This window comes from Aotus nancymaae, unplaced genomic scaffold, assembly GCF_030222135.1.
Source record: "Aotus nancymaae isolate 86718 unplaced genomic scaffold, 86718_ANA_hifiasm-v0.15.2.pri h1tg000003l, whole genome shotgun sequence".
NCBI classification, from domain to species: Eukaryota; Metazoa; Chordata; class Mammalia; order Primates; family Aotidae; genus Aotus; species Aotus nancymaae.
In genome coordinates, this window is record NW_026988414.1 from 4,779,916 (window position 1) to 4,803,135 (window position 23,220).

Here is a 23,220-nt window from a genome sequence, read left to right on the forward strand (position 1 = left end):
GAAAGATTACTCAGAAAGAGCATGTATAGTAAGAACAGTGCCTGAGGCAGAACTTGGAAGAGCACCAACATTTAAGGGCCAGGAAGAAGAGAAGGGATCCAAACAAAGAAACAAACAAACAAAAAGCTGAGAGGTGAAGCAGGGAGGCAGAAGGAAAACCTGACAGTATGGAGAAGTCAAGAGAGGAGAAAGTTTTAACAGGGCTATCTGTCACATAAGATAAAGACTGACCTGTAATCCCAGTCTCACCTTGGGAGGCTAAGGCAGGAGCATCACTTGATGCTAGGAGTCTGAGACCAGCCTGGATAACATAGTATGACTCTGTCTATACAAAAAACAAAAAACAAGAACAAAAACAAAATAAACTCAAAATGTTTAAAAAAAAAAAAAAAGGCAGAATTGAGGAATGCTAACTGGATTTGGTAGCAAGGAGATCTTTGGTGACCTTGGCAAGAGCAGTTTCTATGGAGTACAAGGAGGGGAAGCATCAAAAGGAGAAAGTCAGAAAGGAAACTGTGGAACCATTACAAGGAGCAAAAAGAGAAATTAGAGAATGGCTGAAATGTACTCCCAAAGTAATTAAAAAGCCTTCACATCTATTATACATACACAGTTTGAGACTATTATTTTAAAAGACTGCAACATGATAACTGCAATAGACCAATTAAAAAGCTGAGGCCAAAAAGCATACAATCCTTTTCTTACACATAAAAGAACCCAAAGTAACTGCTTTAATTACATGGGTAAAATAGTTCAATATAAAAATATTACTTAGGAGCCAGCCATTTATGGTAAGCCAATCATGGAAAGCTACGCTGGATTTTTCTGCATGACTTTCCCTAAATTTGATTAGTGAAATAAAGGGCAAGGAAATTTCAGAACCCACAGATGTTCTCCTCTTTAACAGTTAAACAGGGCCAAAAGGGCTGTTCTAACTCACGGAATGAATATGTGCCCTAAGCAAACAGAGACAGGAGAAAGCTGAAAGACAAGGGTTTCATCTTAAGGGCACCGAGAGAGACTTTGATGAAGCCTCAAATGCTCTTGGATCCTGCACCCCAGGGAAACTTGTTCCAAGTTGCCTGTCAAGGGGCAGTTAATAAGTTAACTAGGCTAGACTTTCCTCTGAGGACCTAAAAAAAGAGCTCTTAAAGTCCACAGCCCATGTGGGGAAAGGTTGGCAAAAACACCAAATTCCTTATCTTTAACAGTCCCAAAGAAATAAAAAGAGTGGTTTTCAAACTCTATGCATGTTCATGGCACACTGTCAAATACTACAATTTTGAGAGAAGGTCTGCATAAGTTCAGAAGAAAACACAGGTTCTGAAACAAGCAATTTTGAGAAAACAAAACATATTCTATTGCTAAGAGCAGTATATAAAGGTATATTACATTATATATTTTAATCAAGTTTAAAATTTATTCCTGCTACAACAGATGATGCATATCACTGAGCCCCATCTTGCTTATTTGAAAGTTGAGGTGGGCACATGACAAGCCATGATGCAGGGTAGAGAATGATCTGGTACAAGGAAGTTGTGCAAGGCAATGGCTGTCACCAAACAGACACCAAGAAAGTCTGCTCATGGGAATTTTGCCTCCTGAGTGTATGAAACCACCATCAAGGTAGAAAACTGTTCTACTCAATTACCTTTGCTGAAGAGTTAACCAGGTAAGTGGCATGTTCACAGTTTGTATTTCTGGTTGTATGAAAAGTAAACTATTATACATTCATCAAAATTTGGAAGTGTTTTTATATATATCAGGGGACCATATCCTACCAGTTGAAGACTACTGAAGTCAAAGAACAGAGACCCCCAGGATACCAGCATAAGGTTGAAGAGCCTGAGATTGTGAGCTGAGCCAAGGTGGCTGCAGGAGAGCAGCACAGAAGCACAGACAGACTTGCCTGAGGAGGAAAGACTTGAGTGGCACAGGAATGGGAGACTCCTGTGGCCTCTAGGGAGAGGATGAGGAAGCCAGGACCGGAAAGGAGGGAGTGGGATGCCTGTAGCTCTGGTTTTGAAGCTGGAGAGCATGCTGATGCCTGGTATCACTGAGGTGGCTCTTTCTAAAGTTGATTTTGTCTGGGAAAATTTGGAGAGGTCTGGTATTCTTATTACAGCATGTGTTCAGCTGGTAGATTTGTTACAGTTTGTGCCTTGGCTATGCATGTCATTAATACAGCACTCGGAGCTCAAGATGGTCACCAAATGGCTGGTCAGGTGGTGCTAATTCTCCCCAAATTTTGTTGATCCTAGAAAAATAGGTCATAAAATCATACTGCATCAAAAAGTAGGGTAGGGAGGAGACAAGCGTCAAAGCTATTCTACAAACCAAAATCTTGTCAATGGAGGAAAGAAGGATTATGTTGTTAAGGGCTAGATACAGAAATACTTTTATGTTTATGCTCTACCTTATTATTATTATTATTATTGTTAGTAGTAGTAGTATTATTTTGAAATGGAGTTTTGCTCTTTCTGCCTAGGCTGGAGTGCAATGGCGTGATCTCGGCTTACTGCAACCTCTGCTTCCTGGGTTCAAGTGATTCTCCTGCCTCAACCACCCAAGTAGCTGGGATTACAGGGGCCTGCCACCATGCTCAGTTATTTTTTTGTATTTTTAGTAGAGATAGGGTTTTACCATGTTGGCCAGGCTGGTCTTGAACTCCTGACCTCAGGTGATAAGCCTGCCTCGGCCTACAAAGTGCTGGAATTACAGGCGTGAGCCACCTACTGCACCATTTTACAAGCCAGATAAATTTAAAGAGTATCTGTCAAAATTATGATTTTAGCTGCAGAATGCTGAAGTCTTGATATTTTGATGTTCCTGAGGGAAATATGCTGGTACCCTCACTAATTTCTCAGTTTGGTAGTAGTACTAGACAGAAAACAGTTTCTCCCATAAACTGCCTTTGAAAGCAAAAAGCCTATTTAACCCTGAGTAGAGAACAAAACTGAGCTGTGTTAGGGATGCTGGACAGAGAGTTAAATCACTCATTAGCAAAGCATCGTCTTCCTGTACAACAGTCTCACAGGTATAATGGAAATCTGTGCCTGAACAAAAACACAAATTACTACATATCAGACTTTGAGAGTCCTCAAACAGTCAAAACCTCAAATGTTAAAATCTGCAGATGCCAAGCAAGTTCATCATCAACTGTTCTTTTGATAGTCATTAGACAGTATAGCCAGATGCCCTTTGAGGCTACCCTGAGTTCATGACAACGAAATCATGCTATCTGTACAGAGAAGCACTGATATATTTATTTCCTGTATAGCAGGGGAGCATGCATGCAGCTCATCTAAATGCAGGTTTGAGTCATTAAGAAATAAGTTTAAAAAGGAATAGACAATATACTACCCTGTTTTATCCTGACTTGAAATCACCAGCAGATCATTACTTACCCAGAAGTATCAAGATACGGGGTTGTATGAGAGTCAGCAGCTGGGCAGGGGAGAGGTCTATATTGTTTATAGTGTCGATACTTTTTATCATTGATACTGTATCAATTTCCTAGCCATCCAGTTTAAAGGCCACAAAAAGATCAATAAAAGCTACAAACAATCTTATGCTTTTTCTGACAGATTTCAATATAGAGTGATGAAGAATGGTTGATGGTGTGATAGCTGTGCCTTGCCCAGAATGCTGCCATGAGAGACGAGACTTGCAATTCATCAGGAAGAGAAATGGCACACGCTGTAGATGAAATGCACTGCAAGCTAATGAGTCTAAGTACATTGGTTGAGGAAGGAATCAAAGAGGCTTGTTTTCTCTTTCCTTTATTTATTTTTGATGGTTTAGGCCACTCTCTAATTTCAACCAAATTGGATCATTCAATCGATAGTTACTAAGTAACTAATGCTTATATCGTGTTTGGTTCTAGAGATACAGTGGCAAATAAACATTATTCCTATTTTTAGGGAGTTCATAATCTGTATCTTTATTTATGGTATTTAAAAAAGTACACAGATAAAGGAAGTCCATCAGCAGAGGAAGAAATTTTCACTAAGTGCCTTTAGTTTCAGCTTTTAAATTCTCACTATATGAAGGAATGTTAATGGACACATTTGGGAGTTTCAGCTCAGCTCATGATGTTCTTCTTTGAAACTGACTTGTCTATATCATCTCCAGAGAAAATCTGCCCTGCCCACAAACATTGCTGAGGGGATGGGAGAAAATCTGCCCTGCCCACAAGGATTGCTGAGGGGATGGGCTTCAAAAGCTATGTTTATAGTCCATAACCCCACTACCCTGAGCACAAGTGTTTGAATCAGGGATAGATACCTGAACAAAGAGGAAACAATCCATAATATTCTATTTGGAATTTGAAATTAAAACCAAGAACAAAGAGACCATGCTATCCAACAGAGCTGTAACAAGTGTAAACCATGGGGATTGGGGGGCCAGAAATCAATTTGGTAATAAAAAACATTTATAAGAACTTAGTATGTGCCAGGCCCTGTGCCAGGTTCTAGAAATAAAACAATGAACAAGTCAGACATGGTTCCCAGCCTCATCTCAGTGGATAAGAGAGTAGTAAGTAAATGGTAAAGAAAATGAATCTAGATTGTGATAAGCACTACTAAGAAACCAAATAGGATGTTGATTTAGAGAATAGCAGAGGGGGAAACTAATATTGATGGGATGGCCGGGGAGGACCCTCTGAGAAGACAGCATTTAAGCTGAGACCAGCTGTGAGAAGCCCAAAGAATCCATCAGTAAGAAGGACTAATAAGCACAGAAGTTCTGGGATAGGGAAGAGCTTAGTGTGTTCTAGAGATTAAGATAAAGGCCAGACATTTGAGACATAGTGAGCAAGAGGCATGAAAGAAGGTGAAAGAGAAAGGCAGGGTAGGAATCACATAGGTTCTTATAGGATTGGGTACATGGTCTGGCCTTGAAGTACAATGAACAGCTGAAGAAAGATTTTAAGAAGGAAAAGACATTGTATTGTCAACATTTTGAGACATCATTCTGTCATAAGGACAGACATATGGACCAATGAGATAGAAGCAAAGCCCAGAAACTAACCCTCACATCTACAGTCAATCGATATTTGACAAGGAACCAAGACCATTCAATAGGGAAAGGATACTCTTTTCAACCAATGAAAAGAAAAAGCTGGGAAAGCTGGATGCCCACATGCAAGAGAATGCAGCTAGACTCTTACCTCACACCATATAGAAAAAAGAAATTCAAAATGGCTCAAAGACATAAATGTAACAGCTAAAACCATAAAAGTCTTAGAAGAAAACATAGAGGAGAATCTTCAGGACATTGAATTTAGCAATGATTTCTTGGATATAACGCCAACACAGGCAACAAAAAAAATAACAGATACATTTGACTTCATCAAAATTAAAAACTTTTGTGCATCAAAGTCACTGTCAACAGAGTAAAAAAAAAAATAACCCACAGAATGGAAGAAAACAATTGCAAATCATCTAATGAGGGACAAATAGCCAGAATATATCAAAAACTCCTACAACTCTACAGCAAAAACAAAAAACAAAAAACAACCCAAAACCCAATTCAAGAATGAACAAAGGATTTGAACAGTCATTAGTCCAAAGAAGATATACAAATGGCCAATAAGCACATGAAAAGATGCTCAACATCACTAATCACTAGGAATATGCAAATCAAAGCCACAATGAGATACCACTTCACACTACTACAATGACTATTATTTTAAAAATGGAAAATAACAGGTGTTGGCAAGATTGTAGAGAAATTAGAAATTTTGTGCATTACTGGTAGAAATGTAAAATGGTACAGCCACTGAGGAAACAAGTTTGGCAGTTACTCAAAAAGCTAAAAACAGAATCACCATATTCAGCAATTCCACTCCTAATTAATATACTCCAAAGAATCAAAAGCAGGACTCCAACAGGTATCTGTATACCTATGTTCATAGCAGCATTAATCTTAATAGCTAAAATGTGGAAACAACTCAAGTGTTCATTAACAGATGAATCAATAAACATGCTAGGTGTGGTGGCTCATGCTTGTAATCCCAGCACTTTGGGAGGCCAAGGCAGGAGGATTGTTTGAGCCCAGGATTTCAAGACCAGCCTAGACAACACAGAGAGACCTTGTCTCTACTAACAATCAAAAAAATTAACCATGTGTGGTGTCATGCATCTGTAATCTCAGCTACTTGGGAGGCTGAGTTGGGAGGGTTACTTGAGCCCAGGAGGTCAAGGCTGCAGTGAGCCGTGATTGTGCCACTGCACTCCAGCCTGGGTGACAGGGCAAGCTTCTGTCACAAACAAACCAACCAGATAAATGGATAAACAAAATGTGGTGTATCTATACAATGGAATATTATTCAGCCATAAAAAGGAATGAAATTGTGGCTGGGCGTGGTAGCTCATATCTGTAATCCCAGCACTTTTGGAAGCAGAGGCAGATGGATCACGAGGTCAGGAGTTCGAGACCAGCCTGGCCACCATGGTGAAACCCCGACTCTACTAAGAATCCAAAAATTAGCTAGATGTGGTGGCAAGTGCCTGTAATCCCAGATACTTGGGAGGCTGAGAGGCAGAAGAATCACTTCAACCCAGAAGGTGGAGGTTGCAGTGAGCGGAGATCATCCCACTGCATTCCAGCCTGGACAAAAGAGCAAAACTCTGTCTCAAAAACAAAAACAACAACAACAAAAAAAAACAGGAACAAAATTCTGATACACACTATCACATGGATGAACCTTGAAAACATTATGCTAAGAGAAATGAAACCAGATATAAATATTGTACAATACAAATATTGTATGATTGCACTTATAGGAGGTATCTAGAATAGGCAAATTAATAGAGACAGAAAATAGAATAGAGGTTACCTGAGAGTGGGAAGCTCTGATTTTAGCTTTTTGAGGAACTGCCAATGGGAATCTAGTGTTTAATTGGTAAAGGGTTTCATTTTGGGATGATGGAAAACATTCTGAAAGTGCATAGCAGTGATGGTTGTACACTAGTGTGAATGTATTTAATGCCCCCTAAACTGTACACTTAAAAATAGTTGAAACGGCAAATTTTATGTTGTGTCTGTTTTGCCACAATAAAAAATAAATTAAAAAAGAAAACACCACTCTGGCTACCGGGAAAAATAAGCTGAAGAGAGGCAACTGTGCCATCAGACGAAGCTGTTCTGCAGAGAGGTGAATGATATAGACACAGAGAAATGTAAAGACAAGAAAGCATATGGACCAGTGAGAAAGAGAAAATAGTGGCTTGCTGGCTTTCCATCACATGAGGCATAGCTGTGCTTCCCTTCTGTGAGATTCACCCATATCCTTTCAGTGAATAGCTTTATACTTGACCTAGACTGAACAGATCTCTGTTCCTCATAAGGAAACAATCCCTGGTTAAGGCAGGGACACAGCTGAGATCCAGATACAACACAATCTGGGGACACAGTGTTAGGCTGTTAGTTTCTAAAGTGAAGGCTCCATGAGAGCAGAAAAATGGTTTTGCTTTTCTCCCCTCACTCTCAGTGACTTGCACAGTGCCTGACACATGATAGACCCTCAATAAATATGTGTTGAAAGAATGCTAAGAAACTCTCTCACGAGTCTGTGAAGATCTGGGCTTCCATATTGTCATCACCAAACTTATATAGGATGGAAGCCTAGAGAACTAAGCCCTAAATCTTCTCTCATTACTGATGTGAATGGCTGAGTTTCATTCTTCATAAGACTTATATGTGACTTGTTCAAGGTCAGGAGAAGTTCATGCTAAAATTTAAATTTTATATAATCTTTGGTGCCTTTGTGGAAAGTTTGAGTTCCAAGATGCCCAACACTTATTGGGTTCCCAACAATTTTCATCACACCAGGTATAAGAAAAGTCAAACTCACTTTTTCATAAACCTACAATACATAATGGTTTGTAATTTAATAATATCTGTTGTTCAGAAGTGAGAGAAAACATCACTCTCCTTTTAAAATGCTGTGGTCAGAATTTCAAGAGATCCTCTGACAACAAAAATGGAGCTCTGCTCATTTCATTTTCCCCAACGATTCCAACTACCAGAGCACTTGTCATTTTTAATATGAGAAAATGAGAAACAACCTAATTTTACAAAATTATACAGATAATCATTTATTACTATGTTGGCACCCATAAAATGAAGACTCCTAAGACTATATAAGACATTTAGAAAATACAGCATAAATGGAAAAAGAGGAATGTAAAATTAAATATATAATTTCATTTTAACAATGTAAAAATAAGGTTTGTAGTTATAAGGATTGGAAGGAACCAAAAGGAGATGAAAAGAGTTGCTGCAAGGTGAGATTATACACAGAATTTTAAAAAAACATTTAAAATTTATTTTATAATATTCTAAAAAGTCAACTATAAATACACATACACACAGTCATGGTCCCTAGAGGAAAAATGTGAACAAATGGTGAAGAATATTTGATCAATTGGCTACCTCATCAGGCCAAGGTTAACTGATGATCTAGCTGAGGTCCTCTAAGGCAAAGCTTCTTAAAATGTGATCCTAGGACCAGCAATATCAATATCAATCTGGGAACTTGTTAGAACTGCAAATTGTAGGTTAACCTCGGATCCACTGAATTTGAAACTCTGGGGCTAGGGCCCAGGAATCTATGTTTTAATCAGCCTTTCAGAGAGTTCTCATGTCTGCTCAAGTTTGAGAACCACTGCTCTCAAGTACTTTTCCATTCTGATATTATGTGATTTTCCCATATCTTTAAAGAGTCCATCTTTCACACCCATGTTATCTCCCCCAGGTAATAGTCTCACTGTTTATAAGAGCTCCATATTACATACTAGGCCAAGTCCAAAGTGTTCACCTGACAGTCAAGGTTCTACTTTTGCTACTGAATTTTGTCTTTACAACTACAGCTAGTTAACATAAGCTGTGCTTATGTGCTAAGTACTTTATGTACATGATCTCATTTAATCCTTATACCAATCTTCTAAAGTAGATAATAGAAATAGCCCCATTTTATAGATAAGAAAACTGAGGCCAAAGGAAGTCCAATATCGTACAATTAATTAATGATTAAACAATAATGACTTCAGAGCACATGTTTTCAAGCATTACTGAGGTTCAGAGAAGTAATCTGACTGGTTACAAAGATAAGTAATAGACCTGGTATGGGAACCCAGGCCTACCTGATTCCAAAGCTTGCTTGCTTTGTAATCACAAAGCTCTCTTCGAGGCAAGACCATTTGCTCACCGTCTTGGAACATAGCATTGCCAGGAATCATGCTGTTGGCTCATACCTACTATCTATCCTCTTTGCCACCAACCCACATCTCACAGCCCTCCGCAAGGCCTTCCAAGCTGTGTCTCTGAGATCCCTGGCCAGAATAAGTGCTCTCTCTCTTCTCTGAACCCACATGATGCTCTACACGCATCTCTTTCACAGTACCAATTCCTGCTATGACTTACAGCTATGCACCCACTCCTTCAGGGGAGGTGGTGGTCTAAGTGGCATGGTGTCACCAGTGACAGACAGAACAGGTGTTGATTAAATCAACTGAGGTATCTTTTATGTGGCTAAATTCATTCTTCAGATATTTTACGTGTCTTATCTGCCCAGCCAGAGGACAGTAAGCTCCTTAAGAACAAGGACCAAATCTTTTACTCATTTTATATTTTAAAGAATACCCAGCTCCAGGCCAGGTACACAGTCAAGTCCATAATATATGCTTGAATTCAAGTAGAACGCCACTGGTACGCAACTCTGGTATAAATTTTTCTAGTACTTAAACTCCGCAAGGATGCAGCTTATATTAATAGGAGAAAACTGGGTACTACACAAATAGATATAAGCAACTCATTTTTAATAAATAGAAATAGTAGACAGTGTCATTAAGCGTTAAATAATAATCAATAAAATTTTATGAGCACATTTTTTTCTGAAAATTTTTTCAGATTTCCATGTAATTGGAAAAAATCATATTCTATCTTTAAAAAATATTGAGACTATTACATGCCTTCATTATTGCTCTTTTAAAATGAAAACATATAATTTTTAAAAATCATAACACAAACCCCAATGTCTCTCATTAAGGAAAATGTAGATATTTTAATTCCAAATATTGATCATCTATAACAGTCATTTATCTAGTCCAACCAATATGCTTTTAACAGGAAAAACAGCTCTCATAAATATTCTAACCCCTACTACATACCCAGAAAGCAAAGATACAGAAAATCAGAATATGTTTTTCAATAATATTTAAACCTTGAAAACTAGATTTATAAACTTTTAGGAAAAAGATCATATATAAGCCAAATGCCACCTTTCTTAATTCATAAATTATTTTATTTAATTATATACACAGAGAAAAATACCAAGCCACAACATATTTTTAACAAACTGGCAGACAAGATTAAAAGTATGTAACAATTAAAACAAATAGATAAAGATGATCAAATTATCATAGCCTTTGTATATTTATTTATTCCAATCCAATTCTTACACTGTACCCACATGGTCTAACAGTAAATATACAAAAGATCTGATGAGCTTGGTGATCGTCTCTAATTCTAAATCAATGTACTACCACTGAACAGACAGCATAAACTTACCAGCTCCACAGATCCATAATGTTTCCTACTGAAATCCCCACGTCTACAGCCTAGGTCTTCCGAGACAGAGCTGGAACAAAAATGCTTCATCAGTATTATACATAGCGATCTGGCCACAAACCTTCTGCAAAAATCGACTACCATTTGCAAAAAGGGCTGCTATGGAATAGACTTGCAGTGCCCCGGCTCCTCACTGCAGGGGAGCCTCCTTGCAACAGACACAGTCCCCAGCAGCCATTGCAGAGCCTGGCTTTCATGGAGCCTTCAATAAAAAGCAAATGTCAGAGTCATCTCTGGAAGTATAGGTAATGATTGAATTAAATATTTAGTCATTTGGAATCGACTGAAATTTCCAAGGCTACTGGTGGTTCATAATTTCATTTCTGTATAACCAGAGAGGAGAGAAGCCCTGCAGTAAACTTGAAGCAAGGGACAAAGCTGCTGAACCGGATCTTGCAATTATCTTTCATTTAAGAGAGTCTCTTTGTCCCAAATATGGAACATAAAAATAACCAGCATTATTTAATGCTATATTTTAAGTAAGAGAAAGAAACTTCACAATCCTGGTAAGCTCCACCTCCTGCTCCCCTTTAATTTAGGATTTTTATGTGGCAATATGAAAAAAGAGCAGAACTAACAGAAAATCTAATGTCCATGTATATTCAGCTTTTTACATAGCAGCAGCTACCCACCCAAAAAAGGCTCAAATCAGGATTTCAAAAATCACGTGTTGTTGAAGAGCAATTAAAACAAGGGCAAAATTGTTACTACGTTTTTATCCTGAATGCATAGCTGCACACTCAAAAGGCACATATCTTATTAGTTAGTATATTTAACACCCCAGCAATACTCATGAAACCACATGAGATCCACAAAATATAAACCGTTTTAATAAGTTTGGTTCTAATATGTCATGCAGATAACTCTACTATAACATAGAAAATAAAATTATATAGGAATAACATGTTTACTATATTCAAAATATTTGGGATCTAACATGCAAAGAAAGGTGCATTTAGTACCTTTTCATCCTTCCTTAAAAGGTAGGTTACATTTTCTAAATTACAGCCCTCTTGGCACATGCAGAAAGAGACTGACTCTGATGTTTAGCAACCAGAGAACTGACTCTCTGCCAGGACACTGTTTGACAGGCTCCAAGAAAGACAGCATGAGAGAAATGAGATTAGAGAGTTTAATGGTATTCTGCTTCCACCATTACACAGAGATGGCTGAATTAATCTTATATGAGAAATTTAACCTTTTGTAGTCCTCCATCCCTTAGCTGAAAATGGGCAACAAATCAATGCGTGCAGTTTGAAAGAGTGTTCCAGAAATTACCCAGGTTACATTCTTGCTTCTAGTGATATGATTTTCTACCCAAAAGTCTCCAAAAAAGAATAAAAACCTTCCCTCCATGGTCGATTTCAGTCTGTATTAAATATGTCCTCTATGCCCATTTTCTTAGTCCATTTGAAAACCTTCCTGGAGGCTACTGCCATTGCCCTACATATCAGTTACCAAGCCCGCATCACTGGCTGCTCCAGTGAGAGAAGTGCCAGTGGACTTGGACAGGGATTGGGCACAGAGCGGATGCCCAATGGCTGTTGACTGAATGCTCTGTCTGCCTAGAACTCAACCCACCACTTCAATTTCAGCCAGGCCCACTAGGACATCAACAGCAATAGCTTCTAACATGAATAGCCAGTAACATGAAAAAAGCAAGGATGTAGAGCACTGGGTCCCCCGTGTGCTGCCATCAGCATTGCTGAGGAGGTTCTGAGACACAGTGCCAATTTCCTAACTTTACCAGCAGCCAGGCACAAACACATAAAAAGATAACAACCCTACATCCCAGAGCTACCACCTCCCTTAGATGTCTCACAGAACAAAAACAACATCCTTTGAAAACAACCAGGAAGCTATAAAGAGAATGTCCACTATGTGTCGCCCTCCCTTCCCTCACATTACATTTCATTCAATACACTGCAGAGAGGATGCTTGCTAATAGAGGGAACCAGGATGAACTATATGGGCTGCATTTCTTGGGTTGTAGGAGGCACTCAAACCAGCCAGGTTAAAAAGCCCTACCCACTTCCCTCTTTCCTTCCCAGGCTCTCTGGCCCCTAGGCCTCAGTACAAAGGTTATGAGTAGAGTGGCTCACCCAGAGCTCTAAGGGGGGCTTTGTTCTCCTCTCAAGGCCCCAGTGTCTGGCCTGCTACCTAGCACATGGTGGACATGCAGTAGATGCTTATTGCATTAATGAAGGTATTTGTATATCTTTTGAATCATAATAGCTAATGCCTGACAGCACCGCTTCTAACTACCAGGGCAGGCTGCACACTGTCACCCCCACTAATGAGCCATTATTATTCCCTACTGGTTATTATTCCCTCAGTCCAGAGTCCTGGCCTATAAGGTAGCTACTGCTATGTGCACAGCAAAACCTCTTCTCCTTTTGTCTTGGGCATGGACTACATTTCCCAGCCCCTCTTGCAGAATGTGTGGCCATGTGACTGAGCTCTGGCCAAGACAATATGGGCTGAAGTGATGGATATGCATCACTCCCAGCACATCCTCTGAAATGTGCCTGATCACCTGGCCTGTGGCCAGCTGGACAAAGAGACTGTAGAGACCTGCAGGAGGGCAGAGCTTCAAGATGGAAAAACCTGGGTCTCTGAATGACCACATGGAAGGCCACACTACAAAGAACATCTGTATGGAGGGCTATACCACAAAGAACATCTGTACTAGAATATGATGTGAGCAAAAAGTAAACATTTAGTTGTGTTAATCAGGTAGAATTTGAATTTACCTGTTAAAGCTGCCATTTTACCTGAACTAATACAGAAGTAGGTATCTTGCAGCGGGGTGCCACCGTAGCAACAACCTAAAGTAGTAGGCAGGCAGCAGCCAGTGAGGAAATTGATTTCAGAGGCTGGAAAGATAGAGATCTATATTATACAGTAGCAAAATATTTGGTAAAACTTACACCTGCAGTCATTGAGAAGGTGGACCATGTACTCAGTGAGCCTGCAGCTCTAGTGAAAGTGGCTAGAAACAATCAGAGTGAAGTTGAGCACTGGTTCCTCTTGGCTGAACTTAGCAAGATTCTTTAGAAGGAAAAGATGAGCCCAGGAAAGAATTGGAGGGATTTCAAGCAAAGACAGATGAAAACAGAACAAATCTAGAGACCAAGGACCTCATGGGCTTGAGAAATCACTATTTCTGGATCCCAAATGGTAAGAGCTCTGGCCAAAGAAATATGGGTAGAAATGAGGGGCACCTCTACCAGACCCAGCCCATAGAAACTTCCCACGAATAAACCTTGGTCTCTTTCCTCATCTGCCAGCTGTATGGAGAGGACTCTGGGGCCCAAGAGGGATAAAGCCACATGAAGGGGCCTGGGTCTTACATGACCACGGAGAAGATTTCAACCAGAATTAGCCTCACTGGGCTCTGATATGAGTGAGAAATAACTTTTGTTGTCTTAAGTGACTAAGATTCAGGGTCTATTTGTTACATTAGGCAATTGTATCTTAGTTGATATAGCTCTCCATAGGTAATAGAAAGTAGTGTAAGAATAAATTCCACAAACAGGGGTTGTCAGAAGGCTGGTGGGCCAGGATGACTCTATATCAGGGGTTGGCAAACTATAGCCCAATTCAGCCCACTGCCTGTTTTTGAAAACAAAGTTTTATTGGAACACAGCCATGCCCATTGGTTATGAACTGTCTATGGTTGCTTTTGCATTACAACAACAGAGTTGAATTGCTCCAACAGAGACCCATATGGCCCACAAAGCCCAAACTAACTGGCCCTTTAAAGAAACAGTTTGCCAACCCCTGTAGTATAGTCTCCTAAATCCCTACTGTTAGATTTAGGCCTATCCAGAAACTGATTAGTGTGTCAGTGAAAAAAATTCTGAGACTATGTCAGAGGATATGTTCCTCAGACTTTACAGTCTGAGCTTTGCAAAAATGCAGATTCCTTGGCCCTATTCCAAGAGGTTGTAAGTCAGTTAATCTATGCTTTTAACAAGCAGCCAGGGGAATTATGATGTAGGTGGTCCACAAACAATGCTTTGAAACATACTGCTTTTACAGATGACTCAGGAATCCTGGGAAACCTGTTAACCATTCTGTAGAACTCTTTATAAGGAAGGACAAGGCCTTGATCCAGGTTTCTATCCATGGGAGGAGATGCAATGTAGTCCCTCAGAACATGCACTTCAGTCACAGATATGGCTTCTCAACCTCTCCAGGCATTAGTTCCCTCATCTGTACAATGCAATGGAAAATATTATCTACTGGCCGGGCGCGGTGGCTCACGCCTGTAATCCCAGCACTTTGGGAGGCCGAGGCGGGCAGATCACGTGGTCAAGAGATCGAGACCATCCTGGCCAACATAGTGAAACCCCGTCTCTACTAACATACAAAAATTAGCTAGGGTGGTGGCGCGTGCCTGTAGTCTGGCTACTCTGGAGGCTGAGGCAGGAGAATTGCTTGAAACTGGGAGGCAGAGGTTGCAGTGGGCCAAGATCGCACCACTGCACTCCAGTCTGGCGCCTGGTGACAGAGTAAGACTCTGTCTCAAAAAAAAGAAAATATTATCTACTTAGCAGGGTTGTAAAGAATAAACAAGAAAAAGAAGACAAAGTTCTAAGCACAATGTCTGCTGCCCAGGCTAGAGTGCAGTGGTGTAATCATAGCTCACTGCAGGCTTGAACTCCTGGGTTCAAGTGATCCTTCTACCTTAGCCTCTTGAGTAGATGGGACCACAGGCATGAGTCACCACGCCTGGTTAATTTTTCAAATTTTTCTTTTGTAGAGATGTGGGTCTCACAATGTTTCCAGGGTTGGTCTTGAACTCTGGCCTCAAGTGATCCTCCCACCTCAGTTTCACAAAGTGCTGGGATTACAGTTATGAGTCACCACATCCAGCCAGCGCTTATTATTAATATGAATTCCTCTCAAGTTTTTAGGAAGGAATCTGGAAAGGTGGCATAAATGATTACTAGATTTTAAAATAATTTTAACATAAAATGATTTGCCTCTTATCCCCAGGTAGCAGTAAAGGAGACCCAGGGCCAAGCAGCAGGCTTCCCAGGGCAGGGATGAGGGTGGCATCATGCTTCAGCACTACATCTCCTCCCTAAAAGCACTGGCCTAGCAGTTTGACCTCACCTAGAAAATACCCAGGACCCACTATTGCCATGACAGGGGGAAGAGACTTTGAAACCTGGCTAGAGGAAGTCACCTGAACAAGGCAAGTACCAAAAGGAACCTCAAGTTTCCCACAGGCAACATGGTCCAGGCTCTAAATATAAATGCTTCTGTTTTGGCAAATTAATGTGTGAGGATGCTGGATCACGCTTGGCTGGCATAAACAGAGCTGAGGACCTCCATGTTAAATCTCTAAATATGGCCAGGGATGAGAGCAAAGATTTCTAACTCCATGTAGAAGTTAGACAGATTTCCATGATGTAAGTCACATTCCCAGAAAGCAGGTCAACCTCCTCCAAAGAGTCAAGAGTTGTTGAAACTGATAAGGAAAGAAAAGGGAGTCAGGCAGCCCCCAAGGGGAAGCCAAACTCAGTGATCTAGCTCGTCACTCAACTGACACTGAGATTAGTTCTGACCTCACAACAGATCCCACAAGGCTAGGCCTCAGCAATGTCCAGGCCTGGTGGAAGAGTTAAGGCCAACAGCAACAAGGGAGACTCTTCCTAGATCAGTAGAGAATTTGTGAGAAGTAACAGGCAGTTGTTTAGAAGCCTATCAACAGTCAGGAGCTCTAGGACAAGGCCTCAGCCCCTGCCCCACGATAGACAGACAGTTAAGAGACAGATGGAAGGGATTCTCCTTATTGAGGGACAGAGAAGCTAAATAATGTGCCAGACTGTAGGTTTAGGCTTGTAGGGAGCCCAGGACCTCCTAACAATAGGTGCTAGAATAGCTTCTTGCACAGAAGGGACCAGCTGTCTCACCTCCTGAAGATAAGTCAAGTGACACAAAAAGCAGGGATGCAATGACATAATTTCTCTTCTTTTTCTCTTTCTCCATTTTTTTTTTTTTTGAGACAGGGTCTTACTCTGTTGCCCAGGCTGAAGTACAGTGGCAGAATCACAGCTCAATGCAGCCTCCAACTCCCAGGTTCAAGCAATCCTCCCACCTTAGCCTCCCAAGTAGCTGGGACTACAGACATGCACCACCACACGATTGTAGAGATGGGGTTTTCATATTTTTTGTAGAGATGGGGTTTTGCCATGCTGTCCAGGCTGGTCTCAAACTCCTGGGCTCAAACAGTCCATCTGCCTCGGCCTCCCAAAATGTTGAGATTATAGGTGTGAGCCACTGCACCTCGCCCACATTAACTTCTAATAATTAAATGGAAAAATTCTGTCCTCTTGAAGGCCTTTGAGACACAGGAAGTAGGAAGTAAGCAGAAAGATTTCCAAATCAAATGAGGCCCAGGAAATCAGGACACTTTGATTCTTCTAACTCTCCAGACAGCTCCCTGCTCCCCTGTTGTGTTTCTGGGGGTATGATACCATGTGTTCATTGTACCAGGATTTTAGCAAGATCCACCAACCATAAAGTGGTTAGGTCCTGGATCTGAATTTCAGCACCATCACACATGACCTCTGTGACCTCAGACGAGTTACTTATCCTCTCTGAGCCTGTTTCCTCATTGCAACAGGGGGTTAAAACAATTATCTGTCTCCATGGGAGGACTGAAAGAGATCATAAGGTGCTTAGCCCAACATATGGCACACAGTAGCCACTAAGTAAATGCTAGTTATTCTAACTGTCATGGATCTTATCTGTCTTGGCCATCACATGCCCTGATGTACCTTATAGAGTTCCTGGTTCATAACGGGCCACTTGATAAATATTTGTTGAATAAATTACTCATGAATAAATTATTACCTTTGCTCTCATTTGCTCTACTTGAACACAGGTGGGTTCCTTTCCCTTTCTCATCTCCCTGCATTCCCCCACCAACTGAGTATATAGTCTCAGGCATACTTTCAAGTATATTTGAAGTTATTTTTTATCATCTTTCAGTCATCTTTCTCATTCTACTTCTCTTTTCTCTAATTCTGGAAAGCATGCCTCCTACAGAATCGGTATGTCCACTAAGTTTCTAATACAGACATGTGCCCCTGGAATGTATCTGGTTCACTAGCATTAATAAAGTCCTGTGGCAATTCACTGCAAGCTTCCTTTCAATAATGATCTCTATCAATGCCTTTACTATTATATCTCTAAAATAAAAAATAGCAACCATATAAAATGCTGGCAAAGAAGTAGAGAAGATGGACCAATCATCCATTTCAGGTGGGACTATAAAATTTTAAGCTAAGCCTCTTTGGTTAACAGTTTGGCAGTTTCTTAAAAGTGAAATATGCAGTTACCATGTGACCCAGCAATTGCCCTCTTGGGTATTTATCCCAGAAAAATGAAAATTTATGGTGAACATCCTCACAAAAATGTTCAAAGCAGCTTTATTGAGAACAGCCAAAAACTGGAAACCACCAAGATGTCCTTCAAAGGTCATACAGTCAAACAAACTGTAGTACATCTACATCACAGAATATTACTGAGCAATTAAAAGGAACAAACCACTTATGTATGCAACAACTTGAATGAATCTCCAGGGAATTATGCTGAGTGGAAAATGCCAGTCACAAAAGGTTACAAATTGTATGATTCATTCTTAAAATGGCCAATTTATAGAGGGAGGATAGAGTGGGGTATGGTTATAAAAGGGAAATATGAGAGGGTCTTTGGGGCTCTGTTCTGTATCTTGTCTGTGGATACAGGTAGATAGAAAAACCTACACATGTAATAAAATTGCATGTAAAACAGGGCAAATCTAAATATCAGTGGATTGTATCAATGTCAATTTCCTGCTTGCAATATAGTACTATAGTTACATAAGATGCTGCCCCTGGGGGAAATGGTAAAGGGTACATGAGATGTCTTTGTGTTATTTCTTACCACTGCATATGAATCTATAATTATCTCAAAATAAAAAGTTTAATTTAAAAAACTGTATCTGAGTCAAAATTCTTTCACTCACTTAATAAACAGTTACTGAGTACCTACAAGGTAACAGGCACAGTGCCAGATGCTGAACCTGAGATATGTGGTCCCTGCTCTCATATAGCTTACAGTGCAGTGGGAGAGAAAGATACAAAGTACACAGGACTTCACAGGAACAAAAATATTGTGCAAGCAAAGCACAATATGTATATAGCAAATCTGGCAAACTGTAAAACAGCCTCTTTTTATCCCCTTCGTCAGTAGCATATGCAGTCTTTGGGTGTGGGTGCCCACAGCAGAAGCCGGGGAGGTCTGTCACATTCTTCTCAGCTCAAGACCCATCATCCAGAAACCTGGGAAACATTACCAACTAAGTGGTTCCTGTGAAGTACGATGTTTGCACACCTGCTCCCTCCTTTCTCAATTCTTCAGTGACAGCGACCTTGGCTTCCCTTTTCCTGTAAGGTCAAGACTTTAGGGTTTTCCAGCCCAGAGTATAATTTGGTTTGGGAAACATTACTCCACATGGGATCTATAAAAGCATGACCGAAATGTATTAAACAGAAACTTAATATAAGGAAAATAATTCCATAGACAACATATGTTGTGGCATACCTCCCTTAACCACCTGCAGATCTAAATCTTTGGGGAAATCCCTCGAAAGTCTGTCTCTCCAGGTTCATAAGGTTTCCTCACAGGGATTCCTAAGATCTGCCCCCAGCTGTGCCCAGACTCTGAAGGGATGCCTACTATTTGGAACAGGTATTTCTGCACAGTCCCTAGGCAGCAAGATTCCTAGAGAACACCAAGGTCATTGTGATTTTGCTGCTCAGTGTGTTCTTTTGATATGAGCTGGTGAGAAATGCAATGTCCCAGGACCCACCCCAGACCTATAAAACAGAATCATCATTTTAATGAGATTTCCCTGGGATTCATATGCACATTGAAATCTGAGAAGCACTGATTCTAGATCCTGGTTCTCAAACCTAGCTAGGTATCAGAATCAACTAGAATTTTGTCTCTAATTTGTTTTATTATGAAATATTTCAAGATGCAGAATGAAGGATAATATAATGAACATTACAGATATACTTGAAACCCCTGTGTACCTCTCCCTGACTCCATTTTCATCTCTCCCTCCCCTGAAACAATCACTGACTAATTGGGCTTATACCTCCTGTTTACAATTTTATATTTACACTATGTACTTACTCATTAACAATATACCGCATTGTTTAGCATGTTTTAAAAATTTACACAAATACTATACCACATATATCTTCCTGCAACTAGATCCTCTGGATGAACAATTCGCTCTTGAGGTTTGTTCTTGGTGATACCTATAGCTCTAACTCACCCACTCTAACTGCTATATGATATCCTGCTGCATCAATATCCTCCATTCTTCTATTGTTGAACATTTTGGTTGTTTCCAATGTTTAAACAATGCTGAATGAACATCCTTTTACACACCTCCTTGAATACCAGTGCAATCATATCTCTAGATTACATACCCAGGAGTGGAGCTGCAAGGTCATGGTGTATGTATTGTTATTTTTTCTACGTAGTGTCAAATTTGCTTTCCAAAGTGAATATACCAATTTACTCTCCCATGAGCAGCATATGCATTCTGTTTGCTCCACATTCTGGCTAATGCTTGGTATTGTCAGACATTAGTTTTTGCCAGTCTAAAGAATATGAAAGGTGTCTCACTGAGGTATGGCTTTAATTTGCACTCCTCTGATAGCTCAAGAGCTTGAACATCTTTTTCTTTGCTTACTGGACTTTTGGGCTAGCTTTTCCATGGTTTGCCTATTCCAAATGTTTTGCCCTCTCCTTTTTTGTATGTTGTTAGTCTTTTTCCAATTAATCGGTAGATTTTTTTTTTCTTTTTGAAATGGAATCTCATTCTGTTACCCAGGCTGGAGTGCAGTGGTGCAATCTCAGTTCATTGTAACCTCTGCCTCCCAGGTTCAAATGATTCTCCTGCCTCAGCCTCCCAAGTACCTGAGATTACAGGCACATGCCACCACGCCTGGTTAATTTTTGTATTTTTAGTAGAGACGGGGTTTCACTATGTTGGCTAGGCTGGTCTCAAACTCCTGACCTCAAGTGATCCACCTGCCTAGGCCTCCCAAAGTGCTGGGATTACAGGCATGAGAACTGGTAGATATTATTTGTATATTCTGAAAACCAACCCTTTTTTAGTTAACAAATTACAGATGTCTTTTTCCAGATAGTTGTTTTTCTTTTTAAATTTTGTTTCTGATATCTTTGATCATGCACAAGTTTTCAAATTCTAATGTAGACATTTTCAATCTTTTCCTTTATGGTCTTTGTTTTTCTGACTTAAGAAATCCTTCACCACTATGATTTTCTAAAGATAGTTTCTGTTGTTCCATGCAAAAGTTTTAAAGTTTGCTTTATAATATTTTTCATCTAAATAAGTAAATGTCCAGTTCCCACCCCAGATCTCCTCAATCAGAATCTTTAGGAATGGAATCCAAGCACCTATATTTTCAACTAAAATATATTTCATAGGTGATTCTGTTACAGTCAGCCTGAGAGATGCTCAACAACTCATTTCCCAACCACCAGATGCTAATAAAAGGCATCTTCTCTATGAAATCCCATGAAGTCATCTCATCTCTGTCTCTTTCACTGGATTGGAAGATACTTCCAGAGACTTCCAGGCCCAGAAACTTAAGGACCTTCTGGTGTCCAATCTTTTATCTGCAATTGTGTATCCTATACCAGATATTTGAAAAATAGCCATTCAGTCTCTGCTTGCACACTCTTGGTGATAAGAAATATCCCTCAACCCAGGTCATCCCTTCTTCCTGTTAAACAGCTTTTTCCTATATTGAGTTGAAATCCATCACACCTTTATCTCCACCAGCTGGTCCTACACCTACACCCTTCATTTTTTCTTAACTTCCTCACCATCACTCCCACATTCCCAACCACCTGCCTAGTCTGGCACTACTCCCCGCTCAGCACTTCAGCCACACTGCCTTTCTCCCATTCCCTTCCATTTGCTGAGCTCCCCTTAGCACCTAGAATGCTCCCCCAAAACTCCTCCTTCCTGACTCTCCCTGGCCAACTAGGAATTACAAAGAGGGAATCTGATTAACATCTGCCTTCCCACCTACAATTAAAGCTTCACAATGGTAGGTTCCCTGTTGGTTTTTTCAGTACTGAGCCTAAGCACCTAACATACAATTTGGTACAGATTTAACACTTAGTAGGGTTTTGTTAAATGAAAATGAATGAATGAATGAATGCAAGCAAGCCAGCTAGTCCTTTCGGGCTATATAAAATAAGTTAAAATCACTTGTATAGGAAAGCCCTTCAAATACCTCAAATATCTGAGGACATATGTCCCCTGGGTTTTTTCCTTCTGTACAGGAGGCTGGGAGTAACAGGGAAGGGTGAGGCCAGCTATATTCGGGAGGTGTCTAAAGAAGGGACAGGGCAAACACATAGACCAGTTCATAATTTTCTGTAGGGTCAAGCCCATGAGACAATCCCTGGGCTCACAATTCCACTAACAGCTGAAGTGAACTGCCTTATATAGCATGTTCATGAAATTTGTTTTTGAGCCAGACATAAAAATACTATAAATGTTGCCTCAGGTTCATCTCAAAAAATTCATTTCAGGGGTTAATACAATGCCACTAATATAAGTGAACAAAGAAAATACTGTGGGAGCAATCACAATGAATAAATTGTGACATGGCTCACTAATTGTCAGTTCACTATGACATTTCCCATGTCTAGAGATTGGTGTTTCTCAATACATAGATAATGCAACTAAGTGGGACTGACTGACACCATAACATTAAAAAAGCAATCGGCTACAACTGTCAAAACTCATCTCACTGTGTATTTAAGATAATTACATTTTATGGAATGTAAATTATAGCTTAAAAAATATTCCAAAACAAAGATCACATATAGAAAATATAGAACGCTGAACTTAAATCTAAATAAAAATCTACATGTGTAGAGAAATTATATGTGCATAAGTATTTCCCAGTATCTACTTAGCCCTGTCTGACTTACCACTAACTCACTGCCTGATCTTAGGCAATAAACATCACCTTCAAGGACCTCAGTTCCTACAACTGTATAATGGGGTTTGATGGTTTGCTTAATGAATTAACTCAACAAATATTGATCATCATGGTACCTTCCCACTGGAGTTAATGAAAAAAGACATATGAAGCACTTACTGTAGTGTCCAGCTTCAACACAATAAATATTTGAATAAACAGGCTGTGCATCCATGCTTCTCATCAACAATAGAGAAGAAAACAAGGTCTCTGTAGATGCTAGGGGCTAGCTAGAATTTGCTGCAGTCTGAAATTTTGTTGCTTTAGAAACATAACAATTAGGGAGGAAAAACTTTTCCTCTACACTCTTAGTTCTTTCCCTGAGGCCAGCAAATTTAACTGGAAAAAGACAGATTGACAGGAGAAAAAACATATAGTTTTTTGTTTGATTTTACATGCTGGGAGGTTCCACAGAAAATAAATAAAAATCCAAAAAGGCGCTTAGACTGAGGGGCTTATATACTATTTTGACAAAGGG

At 40.0% G+C, this 23,220-nt stretch overlaps 1 protein-coding gene across 8 annotated transcripts in view; it reads right to left on the bottom strand.

Annotated features, from left to right (window-relative positions):
* GARNL3 (GTPase activating Rap/RanGAP domain like 3) overlaps window positions 1–23,220 on the bottom strand; it is a 183,713-nt gene that overhangs the window by 122,279 nt on the left and 38,214 nt on the right. For 7 of the 8 annotated variants that reach the window (XM_012458113.2, XM_064377845.1, XM_064377840.1 and 4 more), the window contains one exon: window positions 10,579–10,648. In XM_012458113.2, the coding sequence (XP_012313536.1) occupies window positions 10,579–10,648 (70 nt within the window). Of the gene's footprint in view, window positions 1–10,578; window positions 10,649–11,600; window positions 11,702–23,220 lie in introns of those variants that run through there. The other variant, XM_012458115.2, reaches the window with a different exon arrangement.